At 47.7% G+C, this 18,143-nt stretch overlaps 1 protein-coding gene across 2 annotated transcripts in view; it reads left to right on the top strand.

The window, feature by feature from the left end:
* The window catches only part of LOC126532169 (condensin-2 complex subunit G2-like), a 115,201-nt gene that overhangs the window by 77,265 nt on the left and 19,793 nt on the right, over positions 1-18,143 (top strand). For both annotated transcript variants that reach the window (XM_055071234.2, XM_055071233.2), the window contains 3 exons: positions 9,932-10,165; positions 14,090-14,272; positions 14,911-15,030. In XM_055071234.2, coding sequence (XP_054927209.1) covers positions 9,932-10,165; positions 14,090-14,272; positions 14,911-15,030 — 537 coding nt within the window. The remainder of the gene's footprint in view (positions 1-9,931; positions 10,166-14,089; positions 14,273-14,910; positions 15,031-18,143) is intronic.

Genomic DNA, 18,143 nt, shown 5'->3' with positions numbered 1-18,143 from the left:
AGTGTTTCTTGCAGTTCGATCTGCAGGCCTGTCATTAAAACCTGAGAAATGCTATTTTGGTTATAGGGAACTGAAGTTCCTCGGCCACATTGTTAGTAATGAAGGTGTTCGGCCAGACCCAGAAAAGAGTATGGCTGTTGCCGCGTTTCCACCACCAGCCAACAAATGTGACGTGCACCACTTCTTGGGCCTCTGCTCATACTACAGACGCTTTATGGAGAATTTTTCCAAGCTCGCAGAACCCCTCACTTGTTTAACAAAAGAGGATATCTCGTATGTTTGGAGTCCGGAGCAGAGAGCCGCCTTCTCTGAGCTTCAGCGGTGCCGCCAGACACCGCCCTTACTTGGACACTTTGATGAAGATGCCGACACTGAACTGCACACTGATGCTAGCAACATCGGCCTCAGTGTAGTCCTCGTGCAGTGGCAAGATGGTGTTGAATGTGCTGTTGCTAGCCGCACTTTAACCTCTGCAGAAATGAACTATTCTACCACTGAAAAGGAATGCTTAGCTGTCATCTGGGCGTTAGCTAAGTTTCGGCCCTATTTATACGGTCATCCGTTCAGAGTGGTTACCGACCATCATGCCCTTCGTTGGCTAGCCTTCGGACGTCTTGCCAGGTGGAGCCTTCGCCTTCAAGAATTTGATGTAACAATCGTCTACAAGTCTGGACGGAGGCACACTGACGCTGACTGTCTTTCGCGCACTCCACTTGCAACGGTGTCAAGTGATAGTCATTTCCTTTTGCTTTGGCTCGGCAACAGCGGCAAGATTTAGAACTCAGCCAACTTATCGACTTGCTTGAAGGCCGAAGTTTGCATCCTCCACGGACATTCACGCGTTCACCATCTTCATTCTGCCTCCGCAACAATGTCTTGTATAAAAAGAATTTCTACCCGTCAGCGGCTGGACATCTCCTTGTCGTTCCATCCGCAGTGCATGCCGATATTCTGTCTGTCTGCCACGATTAGCCTGAATTTTACAACGTTACCACTGGCCTAAGTTTGCCGAGGAAGTCGAGCATTACGTGAAAACTTTCCGCGACTACCAGCACTGAAAAACTCCACCTCAGCGCCCAGCCGCTTTCCTGAAGCCTATTACACCACCAACACAACCATTTCAACAAATCGGCATGGACTTGCTCGGGCCCTTCCCTAAGTCTTTTGCTGGCAACCGCTGGATCGTGGTTGCGACTGATTACCTGACGCGATACTGCGAAACTGGAGCCTTCCAGCGAGCCAGTGACATTGTGCACTTTTCATCTACAACATAGTCCTCCGTCATGGTGCACCAGCAGTAGTAATTACAGATCGTGGTACAGCTTTCACAGCTCAGACGATGCAAGACGTCGTGATGCTTAGTGGTACAGTTCATTGCCGAGCCACTGCATACCATCCTCAGAACAACGGTCTTACGGAGAGGTTAAATAAGACAATTGCTGACATGTTTTCCATGTATGTCGACAGTGAACACAAGAACTGGGACGATGTTTTGCCTTATGTTGCATTCACGTACAACACTGCTGTTCAAGAAACTACTGGGTTCACTCCTTTTCGCTTACTCCACGGCCATGAGGCAACCACCATGCTGGACGCCGTGCTCCTCCCCGAACAATACAACATTACCATTGACGCGGAGGAATTTACCCAGCTCGCAGACGCAGCTCGCGAGCTTGCACGCAAGCAAATCCAGAATCGGCAATTCATGGACTCCCAGAGGTATAATGCTTGCCATCGCGAGGTTGTCTGCCAACCCGGTGATCAAATTTGGGTATGGACTCCGATTCACCAACACCTCCATTGCCTCAGCAAGGTGAACAACGAAGTTCTCCCTGAAGACACGAGTTGGCGATCCCATCGCATGCAGCTTACAGATGTTGTACATGTTTCCAGGATGAAACTGTACCACTCACGTTGACAAGTCCATTCTCACTTCCACTTGCCTTCATCCTGCTTGTGTGACACTTCACAAACCTAATTAGTGTTGCCCCCACTGTTCCGGATTTGAAGCATCGAGACGATGCTTTCTGGAAGGGGGGTAATGCCACGAGCATAACAGTTGGCTGTGTAGTGGGTTTGCTGCTTCTGCAGAAGCTGAGGCCGACGAAGACGCACTCTCAGTGGAGGTGTCGGATGGGACCTGTCTGCTTCCATAGATTAACCTTAATAGTTTTTGTCATATATATAGTAATGTGACTATCTTATTGCCCAGCAACATTACCTTTTGTAATAAGAGCACAGGGTTTATATTAGCAGGAATGGCAAAGGCCCTTTAGTGACTCTAGGTTCACCTTCTGTCTGGAAATGCACAAACTCTAATTCTAGACTGACCTATTCAGTCATTAGCTTCGTTGACATTAACACATTGTTGACTCTATGCATTAATGTGCCAGGAGAGTAGATTCAAACAGGTAAGTAGGCGTGTGCGGTGCATTCAAACACAGTTGCTGGCATGTGGCTCTCTCCCCATTCACTGATGAAAAGTACTCACTGGAAGCAGGTTTTGGCTTCTTTCAGATGGAGATGTGCCACATGTAAACGCTATTGCATAGTATTGCTTTGATGTGCTAAGAAATGCAATGCGCCACTGTCACATTCATGTAAATGTTGCTAGCGTCAACACTGATGTTGCTTGTAGTTTCCATATTGCCCTGTGGCGAAGCGACACAAAGACAATCAATGCTGGTTTTCACTGTCCATGCACAACCAGGAAATTCATAAAATTGCAAAAACCTTGCCGCTTACAAATCGGATTGGACAGTGGTTGCACGCACTGTGTGCTAGGCTGCCATTTGCTGCCATTATCACTGGCTGGAATAAGCAGATGACAATTGCCGCAGCAATTTTTTAAGGTACGATTACTTGAGGAAAGAAAAATATTTTTGATGACCAATGTTGGGGTTGCAAACTTTTTGCGAATATACAGTTCAGCTCTGTTAATTTTGAAGATTTCATAGTCGAAGGTATCATCCACACCCTCTGATACCCACTGGCATTATTGACAAGGCTACAACCACATTCTGCAAAAACCATGCATGTATTGTCAGGCCAGGTTCGTGTTGTGAAGGACTTATGTTTTTGCACACAATAGCAATGATCCCCAGTAGTGTGCACACTGTGATGCTGCTATTGGCAAAAATGGGTACTAGCGCTTTATCAGTGAGTCCACATGTTTCAGAACTGAGCCATCGCAAGTGACAACTGTGGCTCTCTGCTAAAGTATGGTAATGCCCAAACACAAACACACAAGTTTTACATTGCCTGCCCCAAGCCTTCTCTGGTCATATTGGTGGTTGTCAGTTGGCACAGACAGTACTTTCAGCCATCCTCATGTTGCTATAGCCACCCTGCATTATTGCGCTTCAACGCAAGCAAGCCACGTACTCGCTGGCCAACGACTCCACCGCTACCAGAAAACCATTACAAGATTGTTTACAGACCTAAAGCCGGTGTGAAAGTATCAAACGGGAAAGACTGAGTGATAGCAAGAGGATTAGCCAAAGCATGCGGAGTCACAACCCAGGAGCGCTACGCCAAAGTGATCATACAGACACAGTGGCAACAAAACTTAATTCTGGCAAGTACCGAAGAAGAGGACTGCACACTTAAACTAGCAGAAATAACAAGCATCGAAATAGGACACGCCACATACGATGTCACAACGTACCTCAAGCCAATTCCGGGCACTGTACGTGGCGTTCACGGAATACAGGAAGGCACCACTAACGAGCAGCTAGTAGATCTACTAGCAACGACCAACAATTGCAAAATCCTGTGCACTAGAATGCTGGGAAGATAGACGTCGGCAGTGATCACCTTCGAGGGCCCGCACGTGCCGTTCTACGTTAAAGTTGGATGTACGCTCACCCGCTGTAGACCGTACAGAAAGTCAGTCCAGTACTGCAGATCTTGCGTGGAGGTAGGATACAGGCAAGACGTCTGCCCTAATCCAAATGACAAACTGTGTGACAACTGCGGAGAACACAACGCTGATCCAAACAACCACCAACGCGAGCCGAAATGTAAGCTCTGTGGAATGCCCCATGAAACGGCGAGTAGAGACTGTCGAAGGAAGCTGAAACTGGCCCTGCCACTGTTGAGTCAGGGAGCGGTCAAGATCACAGACAGAGAAGCTTCTGGTACCAGGCCAGCGTAGTAACTCCAACGAGCACATGATGACCATGTCACCATCTCAACAGTCACCGAATGAGACGGAACAGACAAAAAGATCCAGATCCAAGTCTGGATCAAGATCGAGGGAAAGAGAACAGAGCGCCTCCCAGATAATGGCAACGGGCATGGAATACAACACCCAGCGCAAGGTAAGCTCGGCCAACGTCGTCACAGGGCACAATCATACGTCGAGGGAAAATAATGGTGTTCAAACCACAAGACACTCGAGGTACGAAGACACGATAATGATTCTCCGAAGACAGAACAATGAATTGAAGCGAGAGCTAGAACAGCAAAAGAAGACGCAAGAGAAGGAAGTCAGCACAGAAAAACGGCTCGAATACGTCATGTGAGAAATCGAACAACTACGGAGAGAACAGATCCAGCAATCGCAAACACCACTACCGCCGCCTTCATCCCCACTGTCACCATCATCACCAACACTACCAGAGCCAGCAACACTGTCGAACCAAGCGGTGATAACCCAGAACGACCTCAAGACACTTGAAGACCGCATCAACGCCAACGTGACCGTCATGATGGAAACCACAATGTCCATGGTAACGCAGGTTATGCAAACCACGGTTACACAGATGATGCAGACTGGGTTCCAATCTCTCAAGAGCGAAATGGAGAACCAGATTCAGGCACTACAGACCAAAATGACACAATTGGGAGAAAGTTTCAGTCAACGCATCCACATGCTAGAAGAAAGAGATAATGCTCGCAAGAAACCGAAGTACCCTGCGAGAGAAGCCAAGATCATGTAGACCTTAAGTGAACAAGATGGCAAGGCTAACTAAAGAGAAAGATGACTACAAGCAACACCCACGGCTCAAAATTTGGCAATGGAGCTGTCATTCTATCCGAAGTAAGAGGAGCAACCTTGTACAATTCTGCACGCAGTTTGACCCAGATATTATAGCCTTACAAGAAACTGAAGCTGAAGACTTCAAGGTCAGTGGTTGCCTCACTCACGTCACCGACGGTAAGAGGAGGACAGCAATCCTGACCAAGAAAGCCATCAGCGCTCAACAACATGACATCCAACACCACATTGAACACAACCTCGTCGAAGTCGTACCCAAGAAAAAAAACGACAGCAAAGTCTCTTTGTGTCAAACGCGTACAGCCCGCCAAAGGACCACCTAAAAGATCTAGACAAGCTAATGCGAGAAGTGAAGAAGCTGAGCAAGGGTAACGGGCTGATAGTCGTTGGTGATTTTAATGCTCCCCATGTGGCCTGGGGTTATGCGGCCTCAAAGAAAAAAGATGTGCACAACGTAGCCCAACAACACTTCCTCACACTACTCAACGACCTGCAGACAGCCACGCACATCGGCAACAGTGTATCTAGAAACATCAGCCCCGACCTCACATTCGTACACGGACTCAAACAGTGTGAGTGGAGCTGCATGGACGAGAATCCAGGTAGCGACCATTATATAATGCAAACAATCATCCCGCACCACAAAGCGACGATGAAGATAGGAAAAGCCAAGATCACGGACTGGCAGGCCTTTCGCAAAGACGAGAGCATCATTAATAGGACAATGGACGACATAGAAATATGGACCAGAAGAGTTGTGGAAAGAGCTGAGAGGCATACGAGGACAATCCAACTGTCGCAAGACACCCTCGTGGTCGACCCCCACTTACTCCACCTGTGGGAGGCGCGGAGGGGACTCGCGAAATGCTGGCAGCGTAACAAGTGCAAACGAAAACTCAAAATTCGAATCTTCAAGCTGATCAAAGAAACGCAAGAGTACTCTGAACAACTTGAAAGAAAGAACTGGCGCGAAAAGTAACAAGCTTCGAGGGACCTTAAGGAGCAACCACACTTGGGTGGTACACAGAACTCTCCTATCAAAGAAGGAGAACAAGAACGCCGCAAAACAGAAAGTGCAGAGACTCATACACAACCACCCGGTGAAAGAGGAAGACATTATCAAAGAAGTGAAAGAAAAGTTCCTCGGTACGGAGCGGAACATAACTGTAGATTTGCACTTTGACGCGTATCGAGGCAACCCAAATATTGCCACGTAGGTGACGGTGAGCTGCCTGGCACGCAGGCAGACAGAAAGGGACACTGCGTCGGCGGTAGACTTAAAGAGAGTTTAATGGGCAAACTTGTGCCCTAAATCAAGCGAACAACATGGTGACGGCGAAAGCAGCAAGCGCATCTAGGGCGTTCGTTGGGCTGAGCCACTGCAAGCAGTAGTCCCGTATGTATACGTTTCGCGTCCATGATCGAAACCCGTCAAGCGACGCCGCTTGCATCGCAGCTACACGCATAGCTCGCGTCGCTACAAGCCGAAATAAACGCACGTGGCAATATAGAACTGGATCGGCCCTTCACAGAACCAGAAATCGAGAGGGCCTTGATCAAGCTCACCCACAGCAAGGCGCCGGGGTACGACAGAATAAACAAGACACTCCAGAACCTTGACGGACCCTCTGTAGATGCACTTTTAAGATACATTGAGTGCTGGGAACACGATAAATTACCGCCAGAATGGAAACATGCAGAGGTAACCATGATACCTAAACCCAACAAGCCCATCAGCGTGCAGAACCTTCGACCTATATCCCTCACCTTGTGTGCTGGAAAACCCTACGAGCACATGGTGCACAACTTCATGATCGAACATCTCAAAGACAACGGACACGCCCCAAACACCACGTTCGGATTTAGAGCTCACCTGTCCACGCAAGACGTGTTACTGCAAGTCAAGGAAAAAGTAATCGACAAAGTGGACACGCACAGCTAGAGCCATCCTCGCACTTGATATGAGAGGGGCTTTCGACAACGTGTCACACGAAGCCATACTGCAGCACCTCAATGTATGTAACTGCGGGGAATATACAATTACATCAAAGCTTTTCTGAGAGAACGGACAGCCACAGTAAGGATAGGCAACTTACGCTTTGAGAAATTTGACATACCGTGAAAGGGAATACCACAAGGCTCCGTCATTTCTAGCGATGAGCTCGCTACCCAAACAACTGAAGCAAATAAAAGGTATTGGTCACGCAATATATGATGACGACCTCACCATCTGGACTACAGGAGGTTCGACAGGTAGACAGCAAGACGCTCTGGAAGAAGCAGTTGACACAATGGAAAAGTACCTGGAAGCATGTGGACTGACGTGTGCACCAGAAAAGTTGGAGCTCTTGGTGCTAAGAAAGCGCACAAGAGGCCGACAACCGCAGCAGATACCAGACCCGGAATTAAAGGTGGGAGGCACCATGATTCAGCGGGTTATGATGCTCCGCATCCTTGGAGTCCTGATTCAAAAGGATGGGGCCGGGGGAGCAGAGTTGGAAAAAATTCAGAGAACAGTGCAACAAATAATCCATCTTATCAAAAAGTGACGAGCAAAAGTCACGGACTCAACTCAAGGACGAAGACTGCACGAGAATTATAGAAGCGCCGCTCACAAGTATCGTCACACACGGAACCTCATACGTTGATATGAAGAACAGTCAACGAGACAAAGTAAACGCTGTCATCAGAAAATCCTACAAAATTGCGTTGGGCCTGTCCCCCCTCCACGTCCACAGCAAAACTACTCAAAATGGGAGTCCACAACACGTGGGAAGAGCTCAGGGAAACGCACAACGTCAACTAATTAGAGAGGCTAAAGCTGACAGACGGAAAGACCCCTGCTCCAAGATCTGGGCTACCAAGTCAAGGATGAGAGGCACCTACCAGAGCGTATCCCACACGAGGTCAGAGACAAGCTACACATAAGTTGTGGGGTATACGGGGTTCTCCTCCGTACTCTTGGGACAAAGGAACGACAACACAGTAGTGCAAACAATCACAAGGGCATTTATTGCACCTTTCATAGATCAATGCCTGCTAGCCGAGTTGCTATCCACAAAACATGCCGATGGGCGCGCAACAAATCTAGGAAGTCCGACTCACCGCGACCGGAAAACGAGCGAATATGTTCGCCCCATGCTGGATCCCAACGCCTGGTCGTTTGTGTGTTCGGTCACGCCAACGGTCGTGCGTTCGAAGGCGGCCACGCGAGGCGGTCTCGCAGAAGCATGGGTCGCCGCGCGCGCACGGGACGTCCACGTCGTGCGCCGACCCGCCGGGTAAAAGGAAGCGCCTTGTCTCCCCCGCACCCAAGTAACCCCGCAGCGGCGCGACACTCGCGCCATCTCTCGCACCGCGCTTGTACCACTCCGACCGCCGCAGCCCATGCGGCGACGCCGCACGGAGATGGGGGCTATGTGGGAAAACAAGATATCAGGGGACGCGCGAGAGTCGCGCATCCCCACAAAGTACCATTCCCAGAAACATTCATCCCGAGTATGACAAGAAAAGGAGGCAGGCGAGAATACAAGCGCTCAAGTACATACTTGAACACACCAACAACAAAGAAAAAATGTAAGATACACAGACACAGCTGCATACAGAACAAACGACCGATCTTAATCGGCGTGGTCGACAAGAAGGGCGAACTCCTTACAGCTACATCCATACGTGCCAAGGATGCGACCACAGCGGAAGAGCTGGGCATAGCCCTGGCCATCGCAACGTGCAAGAAGACCCTGGTTACCGCGGTGAGACTCGCAAGAAGCATGCAGAAGGTATGTGAACGGAAGGATCGGAAAGGCAGCACTTCAGGTCTTGAACAACACCGAGATAGAAGCAGCACAAATCCTCTAGACGCCGGGACACGAATTTCTCGCGGGAAACCAGGCGGCGCACGCCACGGCTCTAGATCATACACGCCGAGCCATCTCCGTCGCGCAGAGAACACGGACTAACGATTGTGATGAGGATGATGAACGAATATCCAAGAAGTACTCTGATATCTTGGCGTGCTACAGAAAGCAGAGACTTCGCTACCCGCCCGCGCATAAGACGATGAGTTGGGAACAAGCGGTAACTCGGAGAAGACTCCAGGCTCGAACCTACCTGCATGGAACACTGCTGCACACCATGTATCCGGGCACCTACAGGCGAGACTGCAAGTTCTTCGCACCGGACACGCCCAACACCTTGCGCCACATGGTGCTGGGGGGCAGGAATAACAGAGATGTACCACCGTCATCATCACCACCAGCTGATAACATGCAGGAAGAAGCGGATTCAGAGGAAGAATTGGAAGACCAGTTTGAGGCTCTGCTGGTGACGCAAGACCCTGACCACCAGCTACGGTTTGTGAACAGGGCTCGGCCGGCGGTAGCGAGCCATGGCTACCTGGACTGAGGAGGCCACCCGCCTTTGGCCTCAAGAAGCCTGGTCTAGCAATAAAGTTTATTGCTCTCTCTCTCTTTCTCTTGCTGGTATTGGCTTACCGAACTATCACTGTTATCAGGCTATCTCTCTTGTGCACAAGGTGCTTTTTGCATCTAAAACTTGGTGATAAATGTAGCGAATTCAACAGTGAGGTATCTCTGTAAATAGGGTTTTTGCACAGGTAACGTGGACAGTGTAGTACATTCTTACATCTGCGTGAGCATTAGTGATTTCTTTGGAATGTACAAGGATACATCTTCACGAATTTGACTTCAGCCGTGAGATGATTGACAAATGTGCTGTCCACTGTCATGTGTAGAAAACACACAAATCACAAGTATGCGCAGCAAGGTTAGTCTTAACTTGTACTTTTGGCAGTCTCCATTAAAATGTTACCTGAAATGCAGCAGCTGTTTTCATTGAATCTTGTTTTATTATGCAGCTAAAATATGGCTGTAAGTACAATGAAGCATGACCTTTTGCTTTTCTCTGCAGTCTCTCAGCTTGCAGATTTCAGTGCTGAGTGCTGCCTCTCTGCTGCCTCGTGATGAAGCCAGCAATCTGTCCCTGCGCTGCTTCTCAATGCTTCGCAACTTCGTGACTGGGACCAATACTGGTGCACATTTGACTCTGTCCGAGGAAGCCAAGCAATGTGTACTGTTTCTGTGCAACATGCATCGAGCAGCTGATGTCTTGGGACTGGTGGTGGAATCTGTCGAAGAGCTGCAGGTAAGTGTTGTGAGCCGGATCGACTGAGTAGTCCAAGCCAGCAGCCGGTTCCATTTCAGTTACATGGGAACTCTGTTGATGTGTTCCTTGCTGTCGCGTTTTCGCAGTCCAGGCTTAAAGCCCATTGACTCCTATGTATTATGTTCCCATTTGATATGTTGCCATTCTGTAATGTTCCCGCACCTTACTTTCATTTTGAATAAGGGGAGCCATAGGGGAAGGCCGGCAGCATGACGTAATGCTCTCTCCTATCATTATTGCATTTACACTGCAGTCATGCCACTGTTGCAGAACACAGTACATGTTCTTTAATTATACACATGTGCATGTGCCATCTGTGGTCGCATTAGAAGCGTCGAGATGTCTAACAACTACTGGCAGCTATTCTTAGCTGTTTCTGACATTGCTATGGTGATTTGGGGCCTTCCTCACTGTTTCATTTTCCCAGCTGTTACGCTTTTTTCAGCACTCCCTTGAAAAACGTATCAACGGGGTTCTGCTGTATTGGTGAATGGCAGCTGTCGTGCTCTTTCTTGAAGTTTTCTCTAATTGAGAAATAGTCTCCCTGGAATAGGAGTCCAGTCTTATTCTGATTCACCAATTCTATCAAATGTTATTTTTTTTTAAAGTGAAACTTTTTCGCCTTTTCGCCCCCACTTTGTAAGTGCTGGATTCTGCTGCTTTGTCGATAATACAGCTTGGGCCAGTGGGTATGTGCTCTGGATATGTGAATTATCTTGTTTAATCCTTCAGAAAAAGGGTATATGTGCCACTGGGCAGGTGCCCAAATAGGAAATCAGAACAAGAGGCAGGAAGTTTGCTACAGAGAAGTGAAGTTGCCATCGATAGCAGCCGAGTGTGGAGAATGTAGCAAAGGAAACAAAATGGGACCAGAGCTGCACTGAGTAAGGAATGATGAGCTATATTGGCGGCGAGGAGTTATGGAGTCGCCATCTGTCGGAAGTGCCTCCCTTGCGTAGTATGAGGGATCACGCGGCGCGCTCCTCATAGGTTTCGCTTACGGCGCTCAATAAGAACACCACGCGGCAGTCCTCCTGGACATTAATGTAGGTACTCTCAAAACGAGGGAAGTTTTTGACTGTCAATATAATCTTGGGCAAACTAAAGGCACGGAATCGTTTACAGACGCTATCTCTTTACCGAATACGTACAGTGAACGCCACTGCGCGCGGTCGCCGTGACGGAGTCTCCCGAACCGGCTTCTTGCGTGAAAGGTAGCCAAACACTGAGAGTAAACTATGTGAAATATGTTCTTGCAATGGGCTGTCTGTATAACCAAATAGGCATAACAGAATGAAGCCTCAGTCCAGCGATCGCACGGGTTCGCAGCGATCAACTGCGCGTCTGCATGCATGTCCACGCACAATGTTTTCCTTTCGCTGTGAGTGCGTTCTTGCACCATGCCGTGAGCTTTAGGCTGCAGCATATGAGCATTTGACAGTACATTAGCAACCATTGTTGCATGGACACTATCAGAACTGTTCAAAAATAATTCCGTTATAGACTTCGATGCCTAGCTACGGCGACTGTGATGTGCCGTCACGACGATTCAATCTTTTTTGTCTTCTAAATTCTTGGACATTTCAATATTATTTCTCAAGTTGCGTCGCACTGTATGTTTATCGGTCTTCTCAGCGTGCGATTTCCCCCTGCTTCTTTTTCGTAATCCAGTGCATTAATTCGTAACACAAACATGACCATATGCCGTGCCTTTAATGTGCGTCTTACTGCTCCCTTTCCGTTCCAGTGAACTTGCCAGTATCTAGCATCCAGTTCATAGACCAAACCGTCATGACATTAGCCGGGCAGCGGGGGCGGGCGAGCGTCTCGGTGCGCGTTTCCTGCTACTCGCCAAACGTTGCGCAGTTCCGGCGCCGTAGCATAAATGTTCCTCGCGTCTGTGCTTGCTGCATACCCGAGTTGTAGCCTATGGCTGTCTGCCAATTCTAAGTTTCACCAGCCAAGCTTCAAGCAGCTCCTTGCCCTACGGCTACGTGTGGATAAGGCTGACACCCGCCTCTGTTGCGTACGTCCGGCACTGCTGCACTGAGCAGTAGCCTACCATGCTGCACACCTCCAAAGGCAGCCACTAGCTATTATTGTACTTTCAAATGTTGTCAAGCACACACAAGGCGGTAAAGCCTCGTCATTTAATCAGAACCGCGGTGCAGGTGGGACTTCAAACTTTCGTTTTCAGCTCGCTTCGGCGCTTCTTAAGCAGCCAACGCAGCCGCTGTGTCCACGTGGTCCCTCATGCCACGTCACACCAACGGTGAGGCTAGCTTTTCCAGTGGTGGAGCTCGCCCCCAATAGAAGTGAAGACATTTCAGTGAACACCAAAAGCTTCACTTATAATATTCCCGCAAATGTGTGGGATCTGCCATCTCCTTACTTTTGGCACAATCTACAAGCCTGTAATTGGTATAAAACAAAAAATATTTGCAAACGGTGATATCGCAAGCCAGTGAGCAAAAACCGAATGACATCTGAGGCAGAACATTTGCATGCAAGTGCAAAACATGACACATGCATTGATAACAAAATGCCAATTTGCTATGTGCTCCAAATATCGATGGCTACTAATTAACCTGAAATATGATGTTTAGAAAGTTTGGTTGACTAATCAAGCAGGCGGGAGTAAGGCAAGCAAAAACAGAACCGGAATATTTGATTCAATCTGGCGACCTTCCTCTGTCATGGCCAAGTTCCCAACCAGTTCTGTTTCTTGAGCACCGCCAGTTACAATGGTTTCTGTGAGCTGACTTTATTTAGAAGTCTGAAGGGATTTTAAGCGAGACCAATTGCACAGCCACACTCATTTCAGAGATTTGGGTAGGAGGTGATGGGTCACAGGGTTAAACAGTTTTTTTGGCCAGCCTCAGTATTTAGGAGAAACGGCCCTTTGCCACATTGTTAAGCCCTTCTCCTAATCTGAACGAGTCTTTGGAGATTAGCAGATTCTTGGATGTTTAGAGAACAACGGAGAAAAAGCGTTTTTGAACAATGGGTCACAGGCCACACTATGATAGGTAAAGAATGCAAGAACATCTGTTGTTTGAAAACCTTATGGTGCTTGTTAAGAGACTCACTTAATGGACATCACTGTATTTACACAAACCTAATGCACACCTCTTTTCCGAGAGAGTGAGTTCGAAAATTGCCTGCGCATTAGATACAAAACAATAGCCATGTATATGACTGCCAGTGTTTCGTGTTTCTAGCGTTGTGCCAAGCCTTTTATCAGCACACAGTGCCAGGAACACCCTCAGCCGCATGCTTACAGAATTCTGATGCGGAGTCACGTAAAATCTCCTAAAGTAGTGATGGCAGTATTTTTAATAGTGCTTGCTTGAAAGTGCCATCCCTGTGTGCTTGATGCACGATGACACGTCACTTTCATTATGAAAGCTTATTTAAAAGGGTTTGCCTTCTGTGAGGGTAAATTCTGCGCGTCTCGTTTTTTCTGATCCCGAAAGTGGGTGGATGTGCTATGTTTTTCTTTTGTAAATTTGGCACTTGTTATATACACATTCTTCTTTTTCCCTGCAAAATTTGGGTGTGCATTAGAAGTGTGTCAATATAGTACTACTTGGGATTCCTCGGCTATATCCTACCACATTCAATTGGAGAGGCCAGCAACAAATTGGGTGGGGTGATGCAATTAGGGAATTTTCAGGCACAAATTGGATTCAGCTAGCACAAGACAGGGGCAATTCGAGATTGCTGGGGGAGGCCTTTGTACTGCAGTGGACATAATAGGCTGATCATGATTTATAGCTACTTTCCGGTTAGGGGATACGATGCGAATTTTCGAGGGCAGGCACTAATTACTTAGTCGGAAAGATTGCCGCCATACTTCAGTTTGCAGTAAAGTTAGTAACTCCTCTTTAACCTACGTTGCAGAACAAGCAGACACCAGTCAAGCAACGTCGAGTGCGCTTCTGCGTCGAACGGCGGCCTTGCAATCCTGAGCTGGGATTGCAGGTGCTCCGGCAACTGTTGGAATCTCCTCACCTGCAAATGATGTTGCTCAAGCATCACACTGTGCCTCTGTTCGACACCTGGAATGTACTCTTGCGCATTGCTGTGAGTGTCTCTGCCTTCTGTTCCCTCTTGCTTGCTTTTCATTGTTGTGCTGTGTTCTATGTAGGTGTTCTGGGCCATCATCTGCTATTCTGTGCCACCTTGCTTGCCTCGAAAAGCCATCTACAACTTCATTTACATATTACAATTCAAAGTAGAATCTATTGCTAATACAGCTTGGAACTTACGCTCAATACACTTGCTGCTCATAATTGAATGCTGCCACAAACAAAAACCAGTTATGTCTATCGGGCATTCTGTTGAAAGTAGCAGAAGTAGCTTAACGCGTATAACAGTCAAGTTTCCTTTGCTTTTGTTAACTGTTTCTTTTGCTTTCTTTATTTTTCTTCTTTTTTTTTTTGCAAATTAGGTATTAGCCTTCTGCCAAGCGTTCATATTGTATAATTTAATGTTCATTCATGCCATTAGTGTTTCGTATTCTTCTGCTTGTGCTGTTCTTGCTGTAAACCTGCCTTTGTAACGTTTTCTTGCACTGGTTAAGAACCAGTGCAAACATGAAGTATAACTTGTTATCGAGAGTAAAGCAACATTGCAGTTTGCTCTGTTTTTACGAGATAGCCCTTTGTATCCACTTCATAGCACATCATGTTTACACCTCGCGTGTGGTTTTGCTTTTCTAGGACTCGTTGAAAGACTTGCTCTCCATCTCCAACGGCAGAATGGTAGCTCAAGACGAGATGATGATGGCCTTTGACTTGTTCCTCCTCCTCACATACCTCCTTCAAGGCCAGAAACATCCCGTATGTAATCCTGATATGGGAAAAGTGTTTGCAATTTTGAAATCCACACACGGATCTTGTTTGCAAGTTGTAAGTCGTGCAGAGGTGGGGCAGTACTGCACTAATTACACCATTTTGATACTTGGGAAAATTGCTACACCAGATTGCACCAAAAGCAACCGAAGTTGTGCTACACTGTGCCAGAACAGCCTTGGCTTTGGCAGGCATCTGTGAAAGATTTCCGACATAGTGCAGAGCATTGTGATTGGTCTCGGACCGCATGTAAAAGTAACTTTCATATTCTGGCTGCCATTTGGCACAAACATCGACACCTCGTTAAGCCCTGTGAATGAAACTAAAGGTAACGGCATTCTTTTGTTTCGCCACTTGAGCTGGTGAGTGAGGGCAGGCAAAGAGTTCTGGGGGCCTATGTGTGCCTCACTTTTGTTGGAGCAGAGTCATTGCAGGTACTCTTCATCGTAGTGCGCAACCTCGTAGTCGTGGTGCTTGCGAATCCCGATATCACGTCGACTGCATTGCTGTGCAACACAATCGCCATGACCAAACATGCAAACTGAAAGGGCAAGTGGCAAGGGGACTCGGAAAAGGAGAGACCAAAAAAAAGGAGGAATATCTCACCCTTTAGCTTATTTAGGGTGCTTACACCAAGTCGCTCAACATGAACTCCAGATGTCCAAGTGCTTCTAATGAGCGGGAAAGCAAACTCAGTCGCATGCAGAATCTGAATTTGAGCTAGATTGCGCTGTCATATTATAAATATCTTTGAATTAAGCACTGTTGTGTTCACTCGCCCTGTCTGCCTCATAACTTGTGTTGGAAAACGCCTAGAGTCATTTCAACAGTACTTAATACAATAATAGTATTAAAAATGCCTTTAAGCTGCTGTTCAACACCTTGTTTAATACTGCAGAATGCAAGGCTTTTGTTACTGACTCCCCACTTAATTATATTAAAACACTCTAAATAAAAATTTGTCTGCTCCATACTGCTCCAAAATCAGAATTTGTCTGCTCCAAAAATTGCTACACTTTGACTTGGGGCATTCCCACCTCTGCTCGTGGCATTTCTAGCTGTTGTCTGTCTGTTTCACGTGTACATAGGACTCCTTTATTGAATATAGAGCTAACATATGTGATCTGGGATTATATTGCCTCTTTAAATATAGACGATGCTGTGGCATATATAACAGCCTTTATAATTGAGGCTGCCACAAAATGCATCCATCAAACTAACGGACTGTCAAATAAGCGTCGTATCCCAGGGTGGAATAAAGAATGTAAAGAAAGCATGGAAAAACAAAAACAAACCTTGGGGACGACTTCGCGACTTTCCAATGGCCAAAAACTTGATTAGTTTAGGCGGTGTGGGTGAGTTTTAATTTTAAATGCGTAAGCATTTGTGTGTTTATCCAACGAGCAAACGGCACGCGCAGCAGTGCCATAACAAGCCGCCGCCCGAGTACATTCACGGTTCAGTAATGGTTCGACGCGGATGGATAAGGCACGAAGGAGCGATAACGGCTTATAATGATTAGAAGTTCGTCAGCGCACGTGACATGTCCACCTGCAGCACTTTGCTTGCGTCATCAACGCTTCTTGCGCCGTAGTTGGCACCAGTTCATGTCGCCACTGAGCTGTCGTTAGTACTGGCCACGGAGTAAGACATTTAGGAGGTGAAACCCCCGTCAGCGCGAGCGAGCGCGGGCGACCAGATAAGGTCACAGTTGTTGTATGCGCCGACCGGGCCGTATACAGTGGCGGCGCCATGCGGCGCGTCGTAGAAGCCGCAGCGAAAAAAAAAATGCAGCGCCCTGGCAGGTGGCTCCGGCGCCCTCTCAACGGCGGTAATTTCTTTCCAGGCCGCCAGGCGCCGCCAGCACAATAACGGCTCCGCGGGCTTGTGACCTTTTTTGGTCGCCGCAAACAGCGGAGTTTCCACTCCTAAATGTTTCTTGCTCCGTGGTACTGGCCTAATCAAGTGTCATAACATTGGTAATGACACCGGGCTGTGTGGAGATGAGCAAGTGGGACAATGCCTGCGCTTCTTATGCATAGTTTATCTAATTCCAAGAGGCATTCCTGCGTGATTTTTTTTCCTGGATGTCGCACGATAGTTGGTTGTGGCGCCAGCGCCACAACCAACTATAGAGATAGTGATATCAGAAGAGAGATAATGATATCAAGAAGGAAAGGACGCTTTAGTGCAGCGATGATGTGGCCCGTGGTGTGAGAAACCCTCCATGGTCCACCAATTATCCCAGCCTTTGTAGATCGAAGCGCCTGGCACGCCACGACCACCTTCTTATCACATCCCTTTATCCCCTTATACAGATTGAAATATTTCGTCCATTGTTACTTCAGCTTATTCAACTCTTATTTCGACATAGCCTAGGTGGCATGTTTTGAAAAACCTATTTTCTCTTAGCGACTGCTGGGCGAGCAGATTGTACGCCCTGGCATAACATCTCCCTAGTCCCACCAAGTACCTACAATGATCTAGGGCGCTTGCTCTGGCACTTCAGGAAAAAAGTACCTAAAAACCTGGTACACGCGAGCGGCGCATGATGGTGCTCAACCACTGCGCCACCATGCGTCGCTCGCGTGTGCTCGACTTGGGCATAAATAGAAACATGCTGCCTGGTCGGTCTGCACAGTCCAGTCACCCGTTGGCGCAGAGCTTAACCAGCCAAACAAAGAGCTAACGTTGCTCTAACAAAGTGTAAAACATTTCAAACATTTACGAAAACTTGTTAACGATTACACTCCTGTGAAAAATTACGCCAGCAGCAAAGAAGAATACACTTCGTTACTGCTACTGTGTTTGGTTGAGCTTTGTGCCAGCAGGTGGCTGCACCGTGCAGACCTTTCATGTTTGCGCTTCTGCTGATTCCGTGAAGCGGCATGGTCAAACGGCCAGGCCCTGTCCCCTTGCGCTTGCGTTTACCCTAATACCGGACTCGCGAAATGCTATTGCGTTAGTAATCTTTTGGTGTTAATTGACGGCCGCAAACGCGCAAGTCCTGGCGCCGATGGGATAGTCTGATGCGCTGCAGCCAGTCCACTCGTCTGCTGCCTTGCAGAGGGACATGATGTCGCACCTTGACATATTGCCAG

The sequence above is a fragment of the Dermacentor andersoni genome, chromosome 5 (assembly GCF_023375885.2).
Source record: "Dermacentor andersoni chromosome 5, qqDerAnde1_hic_scaffold, whole genome shotgun sequence".
NCBI lineage: Eukaryota > Metazoa > Arthropoda > Arachnida > Ixodida > Ixodidae > Dermacentor > Dermacentor andersoni.
The sequence above is the reverse complement of the archived record's forward strand: the minus strand, read 5'-3'. Positions and strand labels throughout refer to the sequence as shown.